Source organism: Cnephaeus nilssonii (assembly GCF_951640355.1).
Source record: "Cnephaeus nilssonii genome assembly, chromosome: 7".
NCBI classification, from domain to species: Eukaryota; Metazoa; Chordata; class Mammalia; order Chiroptera; family Vespertilionidae; genus Cnephaeus; species Cnephaeus nilssonii.
In genome coordinates, this window is record NC_137078.1 from 93,584,088 (window position 1) to 93,599,707 (window position 15,620).

The 15,620-nt window shown below is 58.8% G+C and overlaps 1 protein-coding gene across 13 annotated transcripts in view; it reads right to left on the reverse strand.

Moving 5' to 3' along the window:
• The window catches only part of ARHGEF10L (Rho guanine nucleotide exchange factor 10 like), a 137,961-nt gene that overhangs the window by 22,736 nt on the left and 99,605 nt on the right, over positions 1 to 15,620 (reverse strand). For all 13 annotated transcript variants that reach the window (XR_013813741.1, XR_013813742.1, XR_013813743.1 and 10 more), the window contains 5 exons: positions 13,905 to 14,026; positions 11,436 to 11,522; positions 9,903 to 10,135; positions 9,149 to 9,303; positions 3,729 to 3,877 (listed from right to left, as the gene is read on the reverse strand). Coding sequence is in view for 10 of the 13 variants with exons in the window: in XM_079776223.1 (XP_079632349.1) it covers positions 3,729 to 3,877; positions 9,149 to 9,303; positions 9,903 to 10,135; positions 11,436 to 11,522; positions 13,905 to 14,026 (746 nt within the window). In the remaining 3 variants the exon portion in view is untranslated. The remainder of the gene's footprint in view (positions 1 to 3,728; positions 3,878 to 9,148; positions 9,304 to 9,902; positions 10,136 to 11,435; positions 11,523 to 13,904; positions 14,027 to 15,620) is intronic.

The following is a 15,620-nucleotide window of genomic DNA, read 5'->3' on the forward strand; positions in this document are numbered from 1 at the left end:
GCACACTCCCACCAGCCCCCCCCCCCCCCGCCCCCGGGCCTGCCCCACACAGGAGGGGCATCCCCACCTTCTCCCACCATCACAGGCTGAGAGGTGGGGGCGGGGCCCGGCCCTGGGACACAGCAAACCAGACAGGCCCGGCCCTGGGCTCTCCGTGTGCAGCCCGGCGAGGGCCGACGGACCCTGGTCAGGAGGTAATTTCAGACCATGGTCCATGCTCTGATGACAGTACAGGCAGGAACTGTGATGGGCAGAGGAGACTCGGATGGAGCCTTCGGGGCAGGTCCCACCCAGGAGGGGGCGGCTGAGCTGAGGCCAGCGTGAGGAGGAGGAGCTGCCCGAGGGAAGCTGTGGGAATGGGGTTCCAGGCAGGGGAATAGCAGACGCAAAGGCGTGGTGGTGGGAAGGAGCTTGATATGTTCAGAGACCAGCAAGGGGTCAGCGTGGCTGGGGAGCGGGGCCACCGACTACAGAGAAAGGCCTGCCTCTGGCCCACCTCCCCATCTGCAGCATGGGCCCCGCTGGTCTCTGCAGCGACGTGAGGCTCCAATCACATAGAACCCAGCCCCGTCCCCACCACCCATCCCTGCCGCCACTGCCACCTCCTCTGAGCAGGGGTGACGGAGACCCCAGCCTTGCCCGGTGCCCAGATCGCCCCCAGCCGCAGAGCACACCCCACACACCACAGGCCTCCTCTCCGCCTGTCCCCAGGAACTTTCTTTAAATTAAGATGCCACAATCATCCCACCGCTGGTTTTCCCCTCCAGCGATCGGTTACAATGAACTCCAGACAACTGGATTAGACTTTGAAGGTGGCCGCCGGTGGAGATAATGAACATGGAGGATGCGGTGTTGACACAGGCCCTGGCGAGCGGCATTACTATTTAACAGCCTCGCTGCTGCCTCCACTGGGATCCAGGAGCGGAACACGCGGCCAACGCAGAGACAGACGGCGGGCGCTGCTCCCCGGGAGACAGGCTCGGCAAGGTCAGGGGCAGCCAGCGGGGGCCTAAGGGAGCCGGGCGGCCCGTCTTGGAGGCCTCCCGGGGAGCCATCCACACCACCCGGGCCCACACACACCGGGTTGTCTCTGGCTTGGCCTTGGCTCCCGGTGCTCTCTCTGCCTAGAGCATCCTCCCGCCTCCTCTCTGCCTTCACCCCTCAGAGCCCAGCCTCCGCGGGGATCCTGCCCTCCAAGAACCTTCCCTGCTCCCGTCCCTCCTCTGGCTGCGTCTGGCATCCACCTCCCCTGGGTTCCCAATGGGCCTCCTGCTGGCTGACTCTGAGCTCCTGGGGAGCTGACACCGGGTGTTCCTCGTGTCCATCTGTCCGGCACCCTCCATGAGGCCCCGGAAGGCAGGACACCACCTGCCTGTCCTCCACGACCCTTCCCGGCGCACCTGCCATGTGAGCTATGGGGCCCCGAAGACGTGTTGGTGGAAAAAGCAGGTGTGTGAACAAATGAGAGTTCCCGAGAGGTCACGTCCGATGGGACAGAAACTGCAGGGGACAGTGCGGCCCAAAGGAGGCGGAGCCCGAGCCTCCCAGGGCGGCCGGCACCAAGGTTAAGAGCAGACTCAGGTGTGGGGGGCCTGCGCTCAGATCCCAACTCAGCCTCCCTCTAGCTGTGTGACCTTGGGCAAGCCACTTAACCTCTCTGTGCCTCTGTTTCCTCACCTGTAAAATGGGAGTAATAAGAGTACTAATCTCAGTGATTTGGTGATGAAATAAGTTAATTCATGCAAAGTACTGAAACCCATCAATGGTCCACATGAAGCACTCAGTACGTGTTGGTTGCTATTACCTCCTGGGGATGAGAGAAACCGGGAAGAACTCCTTAGAGTGAACATACTCCCTAGATGAACCCCTACGCTTTGGAATGTGGGCCAGAGCCACAGCCTTGGTCAACAATACACTCCTCCAGGCTTGGAGCCCCCAGCAGCATGAAGTATCTCTAATCCCCAGAGGGGGGGGGGGAGGGGGCGGGGGGTTGGCTGGTAAGCGGTGCCCTCCCTCTGAAGTGAGGCATTCGCTGCAAAGCTCACACAAGGGCCCTTTCCTTCCTGCAGGTGCTGAGCCCTCGGCACCTGTGCGAGACCACAGCAGCACCATCTCCAGCCCCCTCCTCCGAGCCTGGCTGGCCGTGCGAGGCACCAAGACGAGACGAGATGAACATGGAGGCCAACGTGGAGCAGCCATGCAGATGGGGAGGCCATTAGCAGCCCCAGACCAAGCTGTTTCCGAGCCCGGGCACGAGGGCGGGAGGCTCCCTCTCCATTGCAAGCAGCAGCAGAGCGCGGCTGTATTAAACATGCATGGCCATCACCTCGTTACTGTGCCTGAGGATCGTGTGTGCTGAAGGCGAGCTGCCCACACAAACTTTGCAATTTCCCTGGCTGCAGACCAGGTGCGTGCTCCCGCTGGCCCCGCCGGGAAGCCTCCCCCACCCAGCGCTTTCCGACACCCTCCGTGGTGTGCAAAGCAGGTGAAAGGCCATATTGATCCCTTTCTAAGAGTAGCTGACCCAGAGCTAATCTTAAATCGCCCCAGCCTCGAGCTGCAGCCTGGTGGCCGCCTGGCGACAGGGACGGCAGGGCCAGAGCTGAGGTGCAGGGCCCGGGCAGGACGGCACCGTGGCTGGTGAGGGGCAGAATCGGACGAGAGGTGGGCAGGGCCCGGCCCAGGCCCCTGTGCTTCCCTTGGTCCATCTGTCTCCGCGCCTAAGCAGCTGTCAGCAGGAGGAAGCGTTCCTGGCAGGGAAGGGAGAGGATGGCGGACCCGCAATGCAATAGGGACACACGCCCACCAGCACGAACTCTCAGGAAGCAGCGTGATTCTCCACAGAAGCCACGTAATGGGCGACGAGGATTTCAGTTAGGCAAACAAGCACAGTGATAACTAGTGTTCATCGGACACTTACTTTGTGTCAGGCTCTGGGTGAAACAGTCCTTCTCCACAAACATCCTCACTCACTCCTTAGGTAGCTCCACACCATCATCCCATTTTACAGATGAAGTGACTGAGGTTCAGGAAGGCTCGGTGCCTTGTCCAAGGGCAGAGCCAGGGTCCCATCTGAAGCAGTTGCTGGCAAACCACACCCCTCAATGGAGGGACGCCCAGCGGACCCGAGTGGGGCACAGCCAGGACAGGGATGGGGGCCTCCCACTTCCACCCCCTCCAAAAAGCCGTGTACCCCTGGGAGGGGCCAAGTGGCGCCCAGCTTTCCCCAGATCCTCAGGCCCTGCTGCCCATACCCCACCCCCCCAACAATCCACAGCCAAGTTCTCTGCTCCCTCAGGCCTGTGGCTTCCAGGTCCGCCGGACCCTCCCTTGGAAAATCCTTCCAGAAACACCTCTCAGCTCCCATTCTGCCTCCGGCCTCCCGATGGCCGTGCCCACACTGGCCGTCCCCTCGGCACAGCCGGGTCCCGGGCACCAGAGCGACAACAGGCACCTCCACTGGCAGCAAGAGCCACAACCCAGGATGCAGATCACGGCCCAGTGTCGTCGGGACCCTCCCCGTCACGGCAGCCATGGGGATGCGTGTGGGGGCAGAGGGCAGGGCCCAGCAGGGATTGTGGGTCCCCCTGCTTCCTGCCAAACTGATCCCTGAGACACAGATAGGAGCTGAGAGCCGTGCCCGCGAGAAGGTCAGAAGGGTCAGCAAGGGTGTGCCCAGCTGATGGCCCCGGGGGCAGGGGCCGCGAGCCATGAGGAAAGGCCAGTACCTGAGTCTGCAAGCTGGTGGCGTCCAGGACCGTGACCCGAGGCCCACAGCTGGCCCACACGGCGTCCTCCAGGCTCAGCAGCGTGCGGATGGGCCCGGGCCCCACTGTCAGGCACACGGGCGGGCTCTCCAGGTCCCAGGGCACATCGCCTGGGAGGAGAAGAAGACGCAGGTCAAGGCCCAGGGCTCCTCAGCCCGGGGGAGCCACAGCCTGCAGCGGGGGCCCGGCCTGCTCCACAAACCCTCTTTCCGTGGGGGATGGTGGCTGTTCCCATCTGCCTGCATTTATGGTCCACCAAATGGGGGCTGGACTCCCCCCTCCTCTTCCTCTCTTTCCCTCTCTCTCCTGGTCATTCGTCCCACACACACCTGCCTTCTCGCTGACCTGCTCGCCTACCATAAGGCGCTCTACCACCTTTGCCAAATCTCTGATGACCTTTCTCCTCCCGAGACGCCACGGCCCCAGGTGTGGAAGGAGGAAGTCCCGAGAAGAAATCAGTGCCCAGGCCGCCACCCCTGCAGACGGGACCAACCAAGGGAGCTGGCCTGGCCCTGAACAAGGCTCCCCCTGCCCACCCAGGGATGCGCGCTCACCCAGAACAGGCCAAGAAGTTTCCCTGGCCTGCAAGCCGTGCTGGCTAAGCTGGGTTTTTTCTTAAGTCACACAGACCCCCCAGTGGTTGTCCTGTCTTGTCAGGATGCAGGTGGGAAAGAGGGAGGAAGGGGGACACACCCCGGAAAGACAGACAGCAGTAGCTGGGCCTGGGAGGCAGGACGGAGCCTGCTGCTGGTGACAGGATGGGGCACAGCTGTCGGTAGAGCTGGAGGGGCCACCAGCGTACATGGTGAGAGCCACAGTCTGCAGTGCGGCAGCAAGAGCCCTTGAAGGACAGACCCCCCCCCCCCCCCCCAGGCTTTACACCCCTGGAAAGCAGGCTTGCCTCTCTCCCTTCTGTCCTACTTAAACCTGTCAGACTCCCAGTTCACCTGAGAGCTGGGGAATAGGGACCCCGCCCCCCCCCCCCCAACACACTACCAGGTCTTTCCAGCCCCTGCATATGAGCACATGGGAAGCAGGCAGGGCCAGAATCCTGGCTGTGGCCTCTGAACTTCTGCATGAACTGGGACAGGTGACTTCACCTCTCTGAGCCTCAGTTTCCTCATCTGCAAAATGGGCGTGATGACCATGCCTACACCTCGCCGATGCTGCAGGACTAAATAGAACGTGCAGAGCATTTAGCTCAGGGTTGGCACACAGCAAGGAGCGACGACAGCTGTTGCTCCATGCCGTTACATATCTGCACACCAGGCACTGTTTTCATGAATTGTTTCCCTAACTCCCAGCCTGCGCATTCTATTTTCATCCCCTGCTTCCACAACTGAGGAAGCGGAGACACGGAGTTTAAATAGCCAGCCCGGATCACACAGCTCGAGAGTACCGGGCGCTCATTAGCCCACACTGTTTGGTGTCATTTGCCACAACACAACAGTCTGTGGAAACAGGTGTTGACTCCATTTGACTAATGTGACAATGAGACCAGGCAGCTGAGAACTTGCCCGAAGCCACCCAAGGGGTGACAGGCCAAGCAGGATTGAAACTCAGCTGACTCTGACCTCCCCCTCTACCCCCCGCTGCCCTCTCAGGTTCCAAGGGCACTGGAGCACTGGGGCCGTACCTGGGGTCAAGGAGGAGCGAGTGACCACAGGCAGCCAGGCACACTGAGCCCCACCAGAACGCCAGAGCCACAAAATGCAAGGCTTTGAGCGCCCCCCAGTGGCCACAGGTAAGTAGTGCTTATAGCCAGAAGCTGGAGCGACCTCCTTCCCAGTAAGCAGTTGAGAATACTGGGACCACACCCCGAAAACTAGGAAATGGGGCTCTGCTCGGTGGGCACCAAACCCTTGCAACCTCTAGCCTGCAAGGGACAGCGTGGACGGGGCTGCCTGAGGTCGGAGCCAGGGCCTGCTACCCCTGAGGGTCACAGGGGCACTGACCATACCTCCACTTGCTGGGCGTCTGCAGGAACCTCTAAGATGTCCTGACTCGGGACAGAATGGTAAACTGTGACAGAGTTTAATACCTGTATTGTCATATCAAAAGGACCCTGGACGGGAGTCCCCACAGAGGGACCCTGAGCCAGAGGCCGCCCTTGCTGGGACTCAGCTCTCCCATCTGCACCCGAGGGACAGAACTCTGACCTTCCCAGCCCTCACGGCCACAGCTCTAAGATTTTAAATGCAATCGCTGTGAGCTCTGTGCAGGGCAAGCCCCTGGAGCCTGCAGTGGGGGGTAGGGGGTCCACTCTTACCTCCAGGCTTTAGGTGCACACATACATGTTACAGAACCCACATGCGCACTCATACACACATGCACACATCATCCCCTGCGTGACAGCCCATTCGTCTGGGCCCCTCACCAGCTCTCATGCTGCCAGGTGAAGGGGGGATGAAGGCCCTTCGGCTGGAGCCGAAGGCAGGACACTGAGTAAAAGTCACTGAGACTGAGGGGGGCCCAAGGGTAGCCCGCGCCTGGTCAGTACTGAGGGCGGTGACAACCATTTAGATGGAGGTAACAAGCACCAGGCTACCCTCCAGGCTCCAACCAGGGCACTTGTGTGGCTGATCCCACCTGGCCTTCACAGCCAGCCTGTGCGGTGGGGCAGTCTTCATCCCCATTTTACAGGTGAGGAAACTAAGGCCCCAAGAGGCCACGTAACAGGTCGTCTCACTGCTGGGTCTCAACCCCAGGCAGCCTAACTCCCCAGCCCAGCCCCTCGCCCCTCCTGCAGGAGGTGGCCCTGGCCCACATCCCCAGCATCTAACCAGGGACTTTCCCACACCTGCCCCCAGGCCTGGGCATGCTCCTGGGCCTGCTCAGTGCCTGGCACCTCAGAGCACTGAATACATATTTTCTGAGTGCGTGAATAAGTGAACAGATGAATGAATGACTTCCATGGCCACACTGCTCTGGACCTGTTTCCCATCTGTCAGCTGGAGGTTGAACTCTGAGGCCCCTCCGGCTCTGACAGTCCAGTCAGTGACCGGGTGGCCTTGGGTTCCTCAGTCCCTTCTCAGCTGCTGGCCCCACAGGTCCTCCAGGATTCAGCCAAATCCCAGGCTGATATTTCTGGTCCTGCCCTCTTGCAAGGAGACAAAGCGTGGGCCAGGAATGCCAGTTTTATCCAGTCGTAGTCTCAGCCAAACCCAGGCAGGACGGTAACCTCTCATCCTATACCAGCTCGAAGCTCAGGATAAGGGTGTGGATCATTCACAACCCTTGACCCTCCAGGCCACCAGGGGGCGCCAGCGGTGGGTTCTGCAGGCACAGGGCTCCAGCTCTGTGCTCAGGCTTGGGCTGGGATGGAGTAGAGGTGTCTGAGGGGTATCCAAGGCCTTGGTGAGTCTGGAGGAGGTCGCACAGCTCAGTCATGGATAAGATGGATGGTCCCAGTCCCAGCCACAGGCAGCCCAGGAAAGTGTAAGCTCTCTGCTTGTTCACGGAACTAATTCTGTCTCCCTCTATAAACCCTGCGAGGGCAGGGCCACATCTGCTTTGCTGGCCGCCGTGTCCATGGTGCATAGTAGGTGCTCAGTAAGTATCTGGTGCACAAATGTTTGCAAGGCGGAAAGGTACCTCAACCTTCTCCTCTAGGCCAGGACTCTGCTCCGAGAAGCCAGGGACCCCTGTGTCTGGGGAGGGCTCGAGGCCCGGACGGAGGACATTTGGGTTCAGGTCTCAGCTCACCCCTGAGACTCTGGGAAGTGAGGGGGTGGAGCTCAATGGTGCCTAATGGCCCTTCTGGCTCTGACCAACGACTAGTCCCAACCCCAGGCCGAGGCCAGTGGTTAGATCCAAAACCCCCTATGGGTTGAATTGTGTCCCCAAAAATTCATGGGAAGGTCTAACTCCCAGGACCTCAGCCTGTGACCTTATTTGGCGATGGGGCTGTTTGCAGATATAATCCGTTAAAATGCGGTCACCCTGGAGGAGGGTGGGCCCTGATCCAAGGTGGCGGGTGGTGTTACAAAAGAGCGAAACGTGGACACAGACACGCACTCAGGAGAGCATCGTGTGAAGAAGGGAGGCGAGCTGCCCGGCTGGGGTCGGGCCTGGGACAGCTCCTTCTTTGGCATCTTCCTAGGCAGCGCGGCCCTGACAACTCCCTGAGCCTGGACTTCCCAACTCCAGAGCCATGAGTCAGTGCGTTTACAGTGTTTAGACCCCTCCGTTTGTGGGGTATATGCGCAAACTCATACACCACCCCCTTCCCTCCTCCCAACCTGGGCGCCCAAACTGATGGGTCAGGAACCAGGAAGGGAAGAGCCAAAGGCAGCCCGAACTGGGACCAGGGGGCCAGGGCGGGACCAGCGTGGCTCACAGTATTCGGTGGGGCCGCAGGGCGGAGTCCCTCCAGAACCCCTAGTCTACTCCCCGAAGATCTGCGCCCATATTTGCATTCACAGGCACGCTCTGATGGTAAGAAGCATTTTTTCCCTCCCTCTTCCCCCTTTAATTAAAAACTATAAATGCCTTATCAAAAGCTAATTAAAAATACCAACACAGTGCCAAGTGGCAAAAAAAAAAAATAGCTCAGTACAAATATCCGTTTATAACCCTGCAACAGGCCGTGATGACGCAGCAATTAGAGGCTCACGGGAGGGAGCGGGAGGGAGGGCTGGGCGGCCAGGGGACCCATCAGCCTCTCGGGGGCACCGGGGGCAGCTACCCTCTCCCCACCCCCAACCCTCGGCTCTTGTCATCATCCAGGTAGGAGCTGAACAAGCCACAGGGGACCGGGGACCGCAGCACCGTGTGGCTGTGAACCAGCGTATCCCCACCCAGTCTCAGGACTGGGTCTGTGCAGAGGAGGCAATTCTCAAGGGCTGTAGAGACAATTAAGATAATGGCAAACATCAAGCACTTCGCCGTGTTTCTGGAACACAGCCGCTCACACAGTTAGGCCTGCCCGCCAACGTCATAATCGCTGCCGTCACAACGGCTCGATGGAATCACAGAGACTCAGATGCTGGCCTCCACTGGCATCCCTGTGCCAGGCCCTGTGCTTTGCCTTCCCTGGGTTGTTTGACCCACCAGTACCCATAAGTGGTGGGTTTTGCCATTATTGCCATTTTAGAGACGAGGAGACAGGCGTGAGGAGGAGGAGCGGCTCACCGATGGACGCAGGAAGCCAGGTCTGTGCGAGCCCAGAATCCCTGCTCTTAGCCACTAGAGTCTCCCTCCAATAGGCGGAGCTACCTGTGCAGTAGTGAGCACCCCGTTCCTGTGGGGACCCCGATGGGGATCAGGGATCTCCAATCCCCCCACCTCTGAGATGGCCTGGTTCGTTTCTGAGCTGCCACCTTGGCCTGCCTCCCACAACCATCTGGCACAGGGTCCGGTTCCCAGCCCCACTTCCTCACCGCTGGTCCGAGGGTAGGCGGCGAGGGTCCCGTCCTGCAGGCCGGCTAACAGGTGGAAGGGGCTGTGTCGCAGGCAGAGCACGGGCTGCAGGCCTGGGCTCCTGCAGGTCGCCAGGCACTGGGTGCCCGTGTCCACGCTGCTGTAGACCAGGATGCTGTGGGGAGAGGCCCGCGTGACTCACTCAGCCCCCCATATGCCCTCCAGGGCCCCCTCTGTGGGACCAGGCCTTCGTTCCACCAAAGGGGAGCTCAGACTTCCCACGGGTGGCCTTTTGAGGATGGTGTCCTCCCTGGCCTCTGTCTTGTGGAAGACTCGGGGGGAAGGGGGGCCCAGGGGCCTCCAGAAGCAGCACAATAAAGGTGCTGATCCCTGGCCGTTTTTGCTCAGTGGTTAGAACATCGGCCCTCAGACCGAAGGGTCCGGGTTTGATTCCCAGTCAAGGCCTGTACCTGGGTTGCAGGTCTGATCCTGGCCCAGGTGAGGGTGTGTGTAGGAGGCAACTGATCGATGTGTCTCCCTCACATCCATGTTTCTCTCTCTCCCTCCTCCCTCCCTTCCACTCTCTCTAAAAATCAATGGGAAGAAAGTATATTCATGTGAGGATTCACAAGGTGCCAACCTGAGTTTTCAGGGTCACCAGACCTGAGTGTGAATCCAGCCAAGCCACCTCTACCTGATGGACCCCAAAACAGCCTCCACGCACCGCCCAGTCCTGCCTGGCTGTTCCCAGTCCCTCCTCCCCGGGCCCCTCACCTGCCATCCTGGAGCCCCAGGCAGATGGTCGGATGCACGGCAGCGGAGGGGTCAGCAGCCGTGTGGCTCTCATCTTTGTCTCCATCTCCACTCTCCCCCTCCTCTGGCTCAGGAATGTACTCCATGCAGAGCACAGGGGCCGCCAGCGGGAAGGACTTGACCGTGCGGGGTGAGGGCCGGTTCAGGGAAAAGATCTCGACCTGGCCTCCTGCGCCCTCCTGACCACCCCCGACCTGGGGCAGAGACCCAAAGAAGCTGTCAGGAAGAACCATGAGAGCAGAGGCGGAGCTTAGCTCCTGCCCTCCGAGCCCTGTCCCACACTTCTACTTGCCACTAAGGAGTGAGAGGAGCGTCCCCCGCCTGCCCACATGCATCCTGCTGTCACTGAAGGCCACTTGTCCCCAGCCTCCAAGGCAGCAAGTTAGATTCGGGGCGCAAAGGAAACCAGCTAAGGAGCTAAGGTGGACTACATACCCAGTCAGCTTTCTCTCTCCTTGTCTTTAGGCTAAATTTCAACCAACAAAGAGTGAGCATACACTCTGCCCCTTTAAAATGTCCTATCTGCCTGTTCTCTGTTTTACTTTAGTTGTCTAGCACATGTATACCAGTATACTTGCTGAGTGGATGGAGGGATGGATGGATGGAAAGATGGATGAATGGGTGGATGGAAGGGTGGATGGATAATGGATGGATGGATACATCGATGCATGGATATATGGATGGATGTACGGATGTATGAATGGAGACATGGATGGATGGATGGATGGATGGATGGATGGATGGATGGATGGATGGATGGATACATGGATGCATGGATATATGGATGGATAGATGGATGGATGGATGGATGGATGGATGGATGGATGGATGGAGACATGGATGGATGAATGTATACATGGATGAATGGATGAATGGGTGGGTGGATGGATGGATAGATGGATAGATACATGGATGCATGGATATATGGATGGATGGATGGATGGATGGATGGATGGATGGATGGATGGGGGGGGTGGATGGATGGATGGACAGAAACACCATGTGCTAGAGAAGCAGTGAAGAACAAATTGCCCTCAGAGGAGTGTCTATGGGAGGCACAATCTGCACTGTAAGAAGCATGGGGAGGTCACCTATTTGAATCCAGGGAAGCTTTGCCAGGAGTCCCGAGAGCAGAAAACTGGGCTGGGGTCTGAGAGAGATGGGCAGTAAGCAGCCCTGCTGCCTGACCCCGGTGAAGACCTGCCACCCAGGCACACGGCACAGCTCCCGCTCATTTCCTGCACGGCCTGTGGCCTGTGCAAGAGTCATGCTCACTTATCTGTCCCCGGTTTTCTATTGTCCCTGGTATGGTGGCTGGCACCTGCCAACTCCAAGCACAGAGCCTGGGACGGGGTCCCAGGAAGACCTTGCTGGGCAAAGTGCACAAAATGGGCCAGCAGGCAGGTGGCTTTCCCCAGCACCCCCTCCCAGGTGCTCCTCTCCCTGTTCCTGTCCCAAGGCCAGAGCCCCTGGCTGCGGACAGGGGGTACTCACCCAGAGGTAGCCCTGTGGAAGGGAGGTGCTGACCGCCGAGAAGCCCAGCAGGGGAGAGCTGACAGGACTGTGGACCAGAGCCCCAAGCTGCGGAGACAGAGGTGACACGTGCAGGGTTAAGTGTTGAGGTGCCTGAGAGGCCAGCGTCTGGCTGTCGAACCTTCATGTGAACCACCTGCAGGGGTCAGGGGTCATTAAACCTGGAGATTCCCAAGTGAGAATCCCTGCAGATGGGCCAGGAGAGTGGGAGTTTCCAGGATCTCCAGGAAGTTCCGATGCACCCACATTTGACCATCACTCTCCTAGAACCTCTGGCTGGAAGGGGCCTGGATGATACTCTGGGACCCCCAAGGGTTTTTCAAACTGACCAGCTCCCATTTAAGGTTTGTTGAAAACCACTAACACCCACTCCACTTCCTTTACTTTACAGGTGGGGACAATGAGGTCTGCAGAGGACGCAGGATGGCCCTAGGCCACAGGGAAGGTGAGGGGCGGGGCCTGGCCTGTGCCCACCGCCCCCCTCCGCCTTCCTGCACGCCTCCAGAGAAACAGTGGAGGGACCCCCAGATCATCAGAACCACTCTGCAGGCGAGCCCGCAGGACACAGGGCTGGGTGGCTTGTGTGGGCTGCCGGCAGGGGCTGGGGGCTCTGTCTGTAACGGGCTGTCACCAAGAGCCACCAGCGACTTGTTCCTCCTGCAACTTCTTCCCTCAAATCCATGCCAGTGGGTCTCTGGGGCCTGTTTCCCGCGCTAGATCCTGCCAGTCTGGCCCTCTGGCCAGGACGGCAATGGCAGGAGGTGGCCTGGCCCTTTCAAGGGCTTGGCTTTGTCCCTCTGAGGAATGTGGCCACTGCTGGACCCTTTGCCGGGCAGGTGCTGCCCTCTGCTGGTGCTGAAGGCCCTGGCCAGCACCAGCCCTGCCGGAATATTCTAACAAAATACCTAATGGCCATAGGTGAGGGGACCAGAGGTCACCTCCCCCGGCCCCTCATTTAGGAGTCAGTAACCTTGAAGTTCGGGGAAGGGGAAGGGAGAGGGGGACATGACTGGCTCCAGGTCACACAGCATGTCACCAGGGCTGGATTTCAGTTTTGCTCCGATGCAGGGCCCCTCTGGGTTGAATTCTACCCAGAGACCAAGCCGGAGGCCTCGGCACGCCCACACTCCTGGCCCAGCCCCTCCTCCTGACTCCTGGGCTGCAGCCTCGCTGCCTTCCCTGGGGCACCTAGGGCGGGCCTCTGTGTGGCTTTGGCTATTTGGAATATTCTTCCCTGGGCCCTCACCGGGTTGCATCCTTCTTGCCATCCGGGTCACAGTTTAATGCCACCTCCTCCGAGAGGCCCTCTCGGTTGGCACCATCTCTGTATCTAGTATATCTGATTTATTTTCTTTAACACACACATCTCTTTTCTATTTCCTTTGTTTGCCAGGGTTTTTCCTCTCTCTCTCTCTCTCTCTCTCTCTCTCTCTCTCTCTCTCTCTCTCTCTCAATTGAACACTATATGCGGGTATGTTGCATGTTTTGATCACCACTATGATTCCCAGTGGCCAGGACAGGGCCTAGCACACAGTAGGTGCTCAACAATGATAGGTAGATTGGACAAATGAATGAATGGGTGGATGGATGAACTAATGAATAAACTGACATCTCAAGGCTGTGTTCTTTCTGCTTCTTAGCACCCCAATCTATAGTCCTAGCCACTTAGCTCTTGGGACTTGTTTTTCTGGGCCTGGGTCCCAAGCTTGCTCTCCCCTCCCCAGAGCTCCGATGGCCTCATCTCCCTGAGAGGATGATGGGTAGCAGGTGCTCCAGATAAAGGACAGATGATCAGAGGAGGTGAAGACCACAGGTGTTGGAATCAGATAGAACGAGGTTATCATTCCCGAACCCATCTGTACTGGCTGTGTCATTTTTAGAAAGTCATCTGTCTGAGCCCCAGGTGGGCCTTCCCTGTGAAACAGATCTAGAAGCATCTACTTACCGGGTTCTCATAAGTAGTAAAACAAGAGAGTGACGGTAGAGCAGTGGGGAGCACAGTAGGTGCTTGACAAGTGGAAGGCGTGATGGCTACGAAAGGTGTGTCATCGTCCCCTCAGGCCCCGCCCACATCAAAGCCGGCTCCTGCCTGGCTCCAGCCCACAAAGGGTCCAACCCACAAAGCCTGGCGCAGCCGCTCGGGCATATTCCGGCCTATCTGGGCTGGAGTCGGGCCATCGACGGATGAGATCACTGCTATTTGTTAGCTCAAAATAATGGAACTTTCCGTTCACTTGACCCACGGAGGGCATCTAGCCCCACGCTGTGGGTGGGACAGCTGACTCCCAGAGCAATAAAAAGGCTCCACCAACTCCATCGGGAAAAAGCCGAGGCGCTGGGTCTGGAGCCGGGCCTCTCCTGCTGTGGGCACAGCCTGGAAACGCTGGTGCTCCCAGGAGAAGGTGGGCTCAGCCAGAACTGCCACCTCACCTGCAGGCTGAGGCCCCGGGAGGAGAAGGCGGGGATGCAGCAGGCCAGCGTCGGGCACCAGAATGGGGCCTTGCTCTTCTTGTCCTCGTCCGGACATCGCCAGCCTGGCTGGTTCTCCTCTCCTGCAGCGAAAGGAAGGAGGGGGGTGAAGCAGGTCAGAGTGCGAGGACCAAGCAGGCTGTGAGCAGTCCTGGGAGCCCAGGGAGCCCCCGCAGGCCACAGAGGCCCGGCTTGCACGGCAGCCTAGACAGACCCCGCCACTCGCTCGCCCCCCTGACCTCGAGCCCCACTCCTGCCGATCTGAGATGAAATCTGGCCCCACTCTGTGGTCATGGCCCTGGGTCCCCAGCAAGGAGCCCAGACACCTAAGGTTTGAGTCCCCCACTTGACCCGCCTTTTGCTTAACCTTGTGCAAATCACCCCAACTCCCTGAGCCTCGATTTCTCCATCTATACAACAGGGACGATGAAAATGCCTTCATCCTGTGGCAGTTGTGAGCATCCAGTGGAATAACACAGGAAAAGGGGTTCAGGAAGTGCTAAGATGCTGGACTCAGTCCAGGCCCGGCTGCCTTGCCCTCAGCTTCTGAGAGGGGAGAGGGTCAAAGACCAGCACGCGGACAAGGAGATTTTCGATTGTGATGACGACGTAAGTTTGGCTGCTTTTACTCCTGACGGTGATGATGATGGTGCTGTGGAAGACTCTTACTCTGGCTTCCTTTGAAGCTACCCTGAAACTTCCAGGTCCCCCAGGCAAGCTGGGCATAGACGCCCCGGGGACCTGTTACAAGTACAGACACCCAGGCCCAAGCCCAGGCCCTCGACTCACATTTGGAGACCTCTGCGCTCAAGATCATCCACTGTATCAGTGGTTCCTTCACATGGGTCAGGGCTCCCTCACATGCTGCCGCCTCCAAGAAGTCCTCCATGACCACCCTGGCTACAGTGATGCCCTTTTCTCTGGGGGAAAGCCCCTGACTCTAAAGACCCTGTTAGACTTCTCGCATAGCCTTCACCACAATTTCAAATCTCTGTGTCTCCTTTCTTGTTGATAATCCGTCTCCATACATCTCTAGAATGTGCCAGATCCGGGTTATCTCATTCATCACTGTCTCCCTGGCACTCAGCACGCTGCCTGCACAATTAGTGCTCAGTAAACATGGGTTGAAAGAGTGAATGAAAGGAGTGAGCAAGTGAGTGGGTGAGCAAACCTCCATTTCTTCCAAAGAGTTCTCCCTGCTAAGGAGCCCATCCTTACACTCCACATGGCGACATTCCATATGACGACTGCCTTCCCAGGACCTGGACAGCAGGGGCACGGTACAGCTAGGGCACCCTACTGTGTGTCCATGCATCAGGCACACACTGAGTGCTATGCGCGTGTCCCCTGGCCTGGTTTTCACACGGACCGAGCACAGTCCGCTAATGATTTTCACTTCGTGCATGGTGAGATAGACACTCGGGGAGTATGCTGACCGGGCCACATGCATGCCTACGTGGCCGAGCCCAGATGGGGACCGTCTGACTCAAAGCCCAGGTTCTTTGCACTAAACCAGGCATTATTCTAGCACCTAGCCTCCTACCGACAGCCATGAGCATTACTGACCCTTGACGTGGTGACGCTGGACAATGAGGAGGAGGCTCAGCCCCAAAGCGCCAGAGGCGCTGGGACACCCTGAGTGAGAGGGGCCACCTAGCACAGTGACGTGGAGCTGAG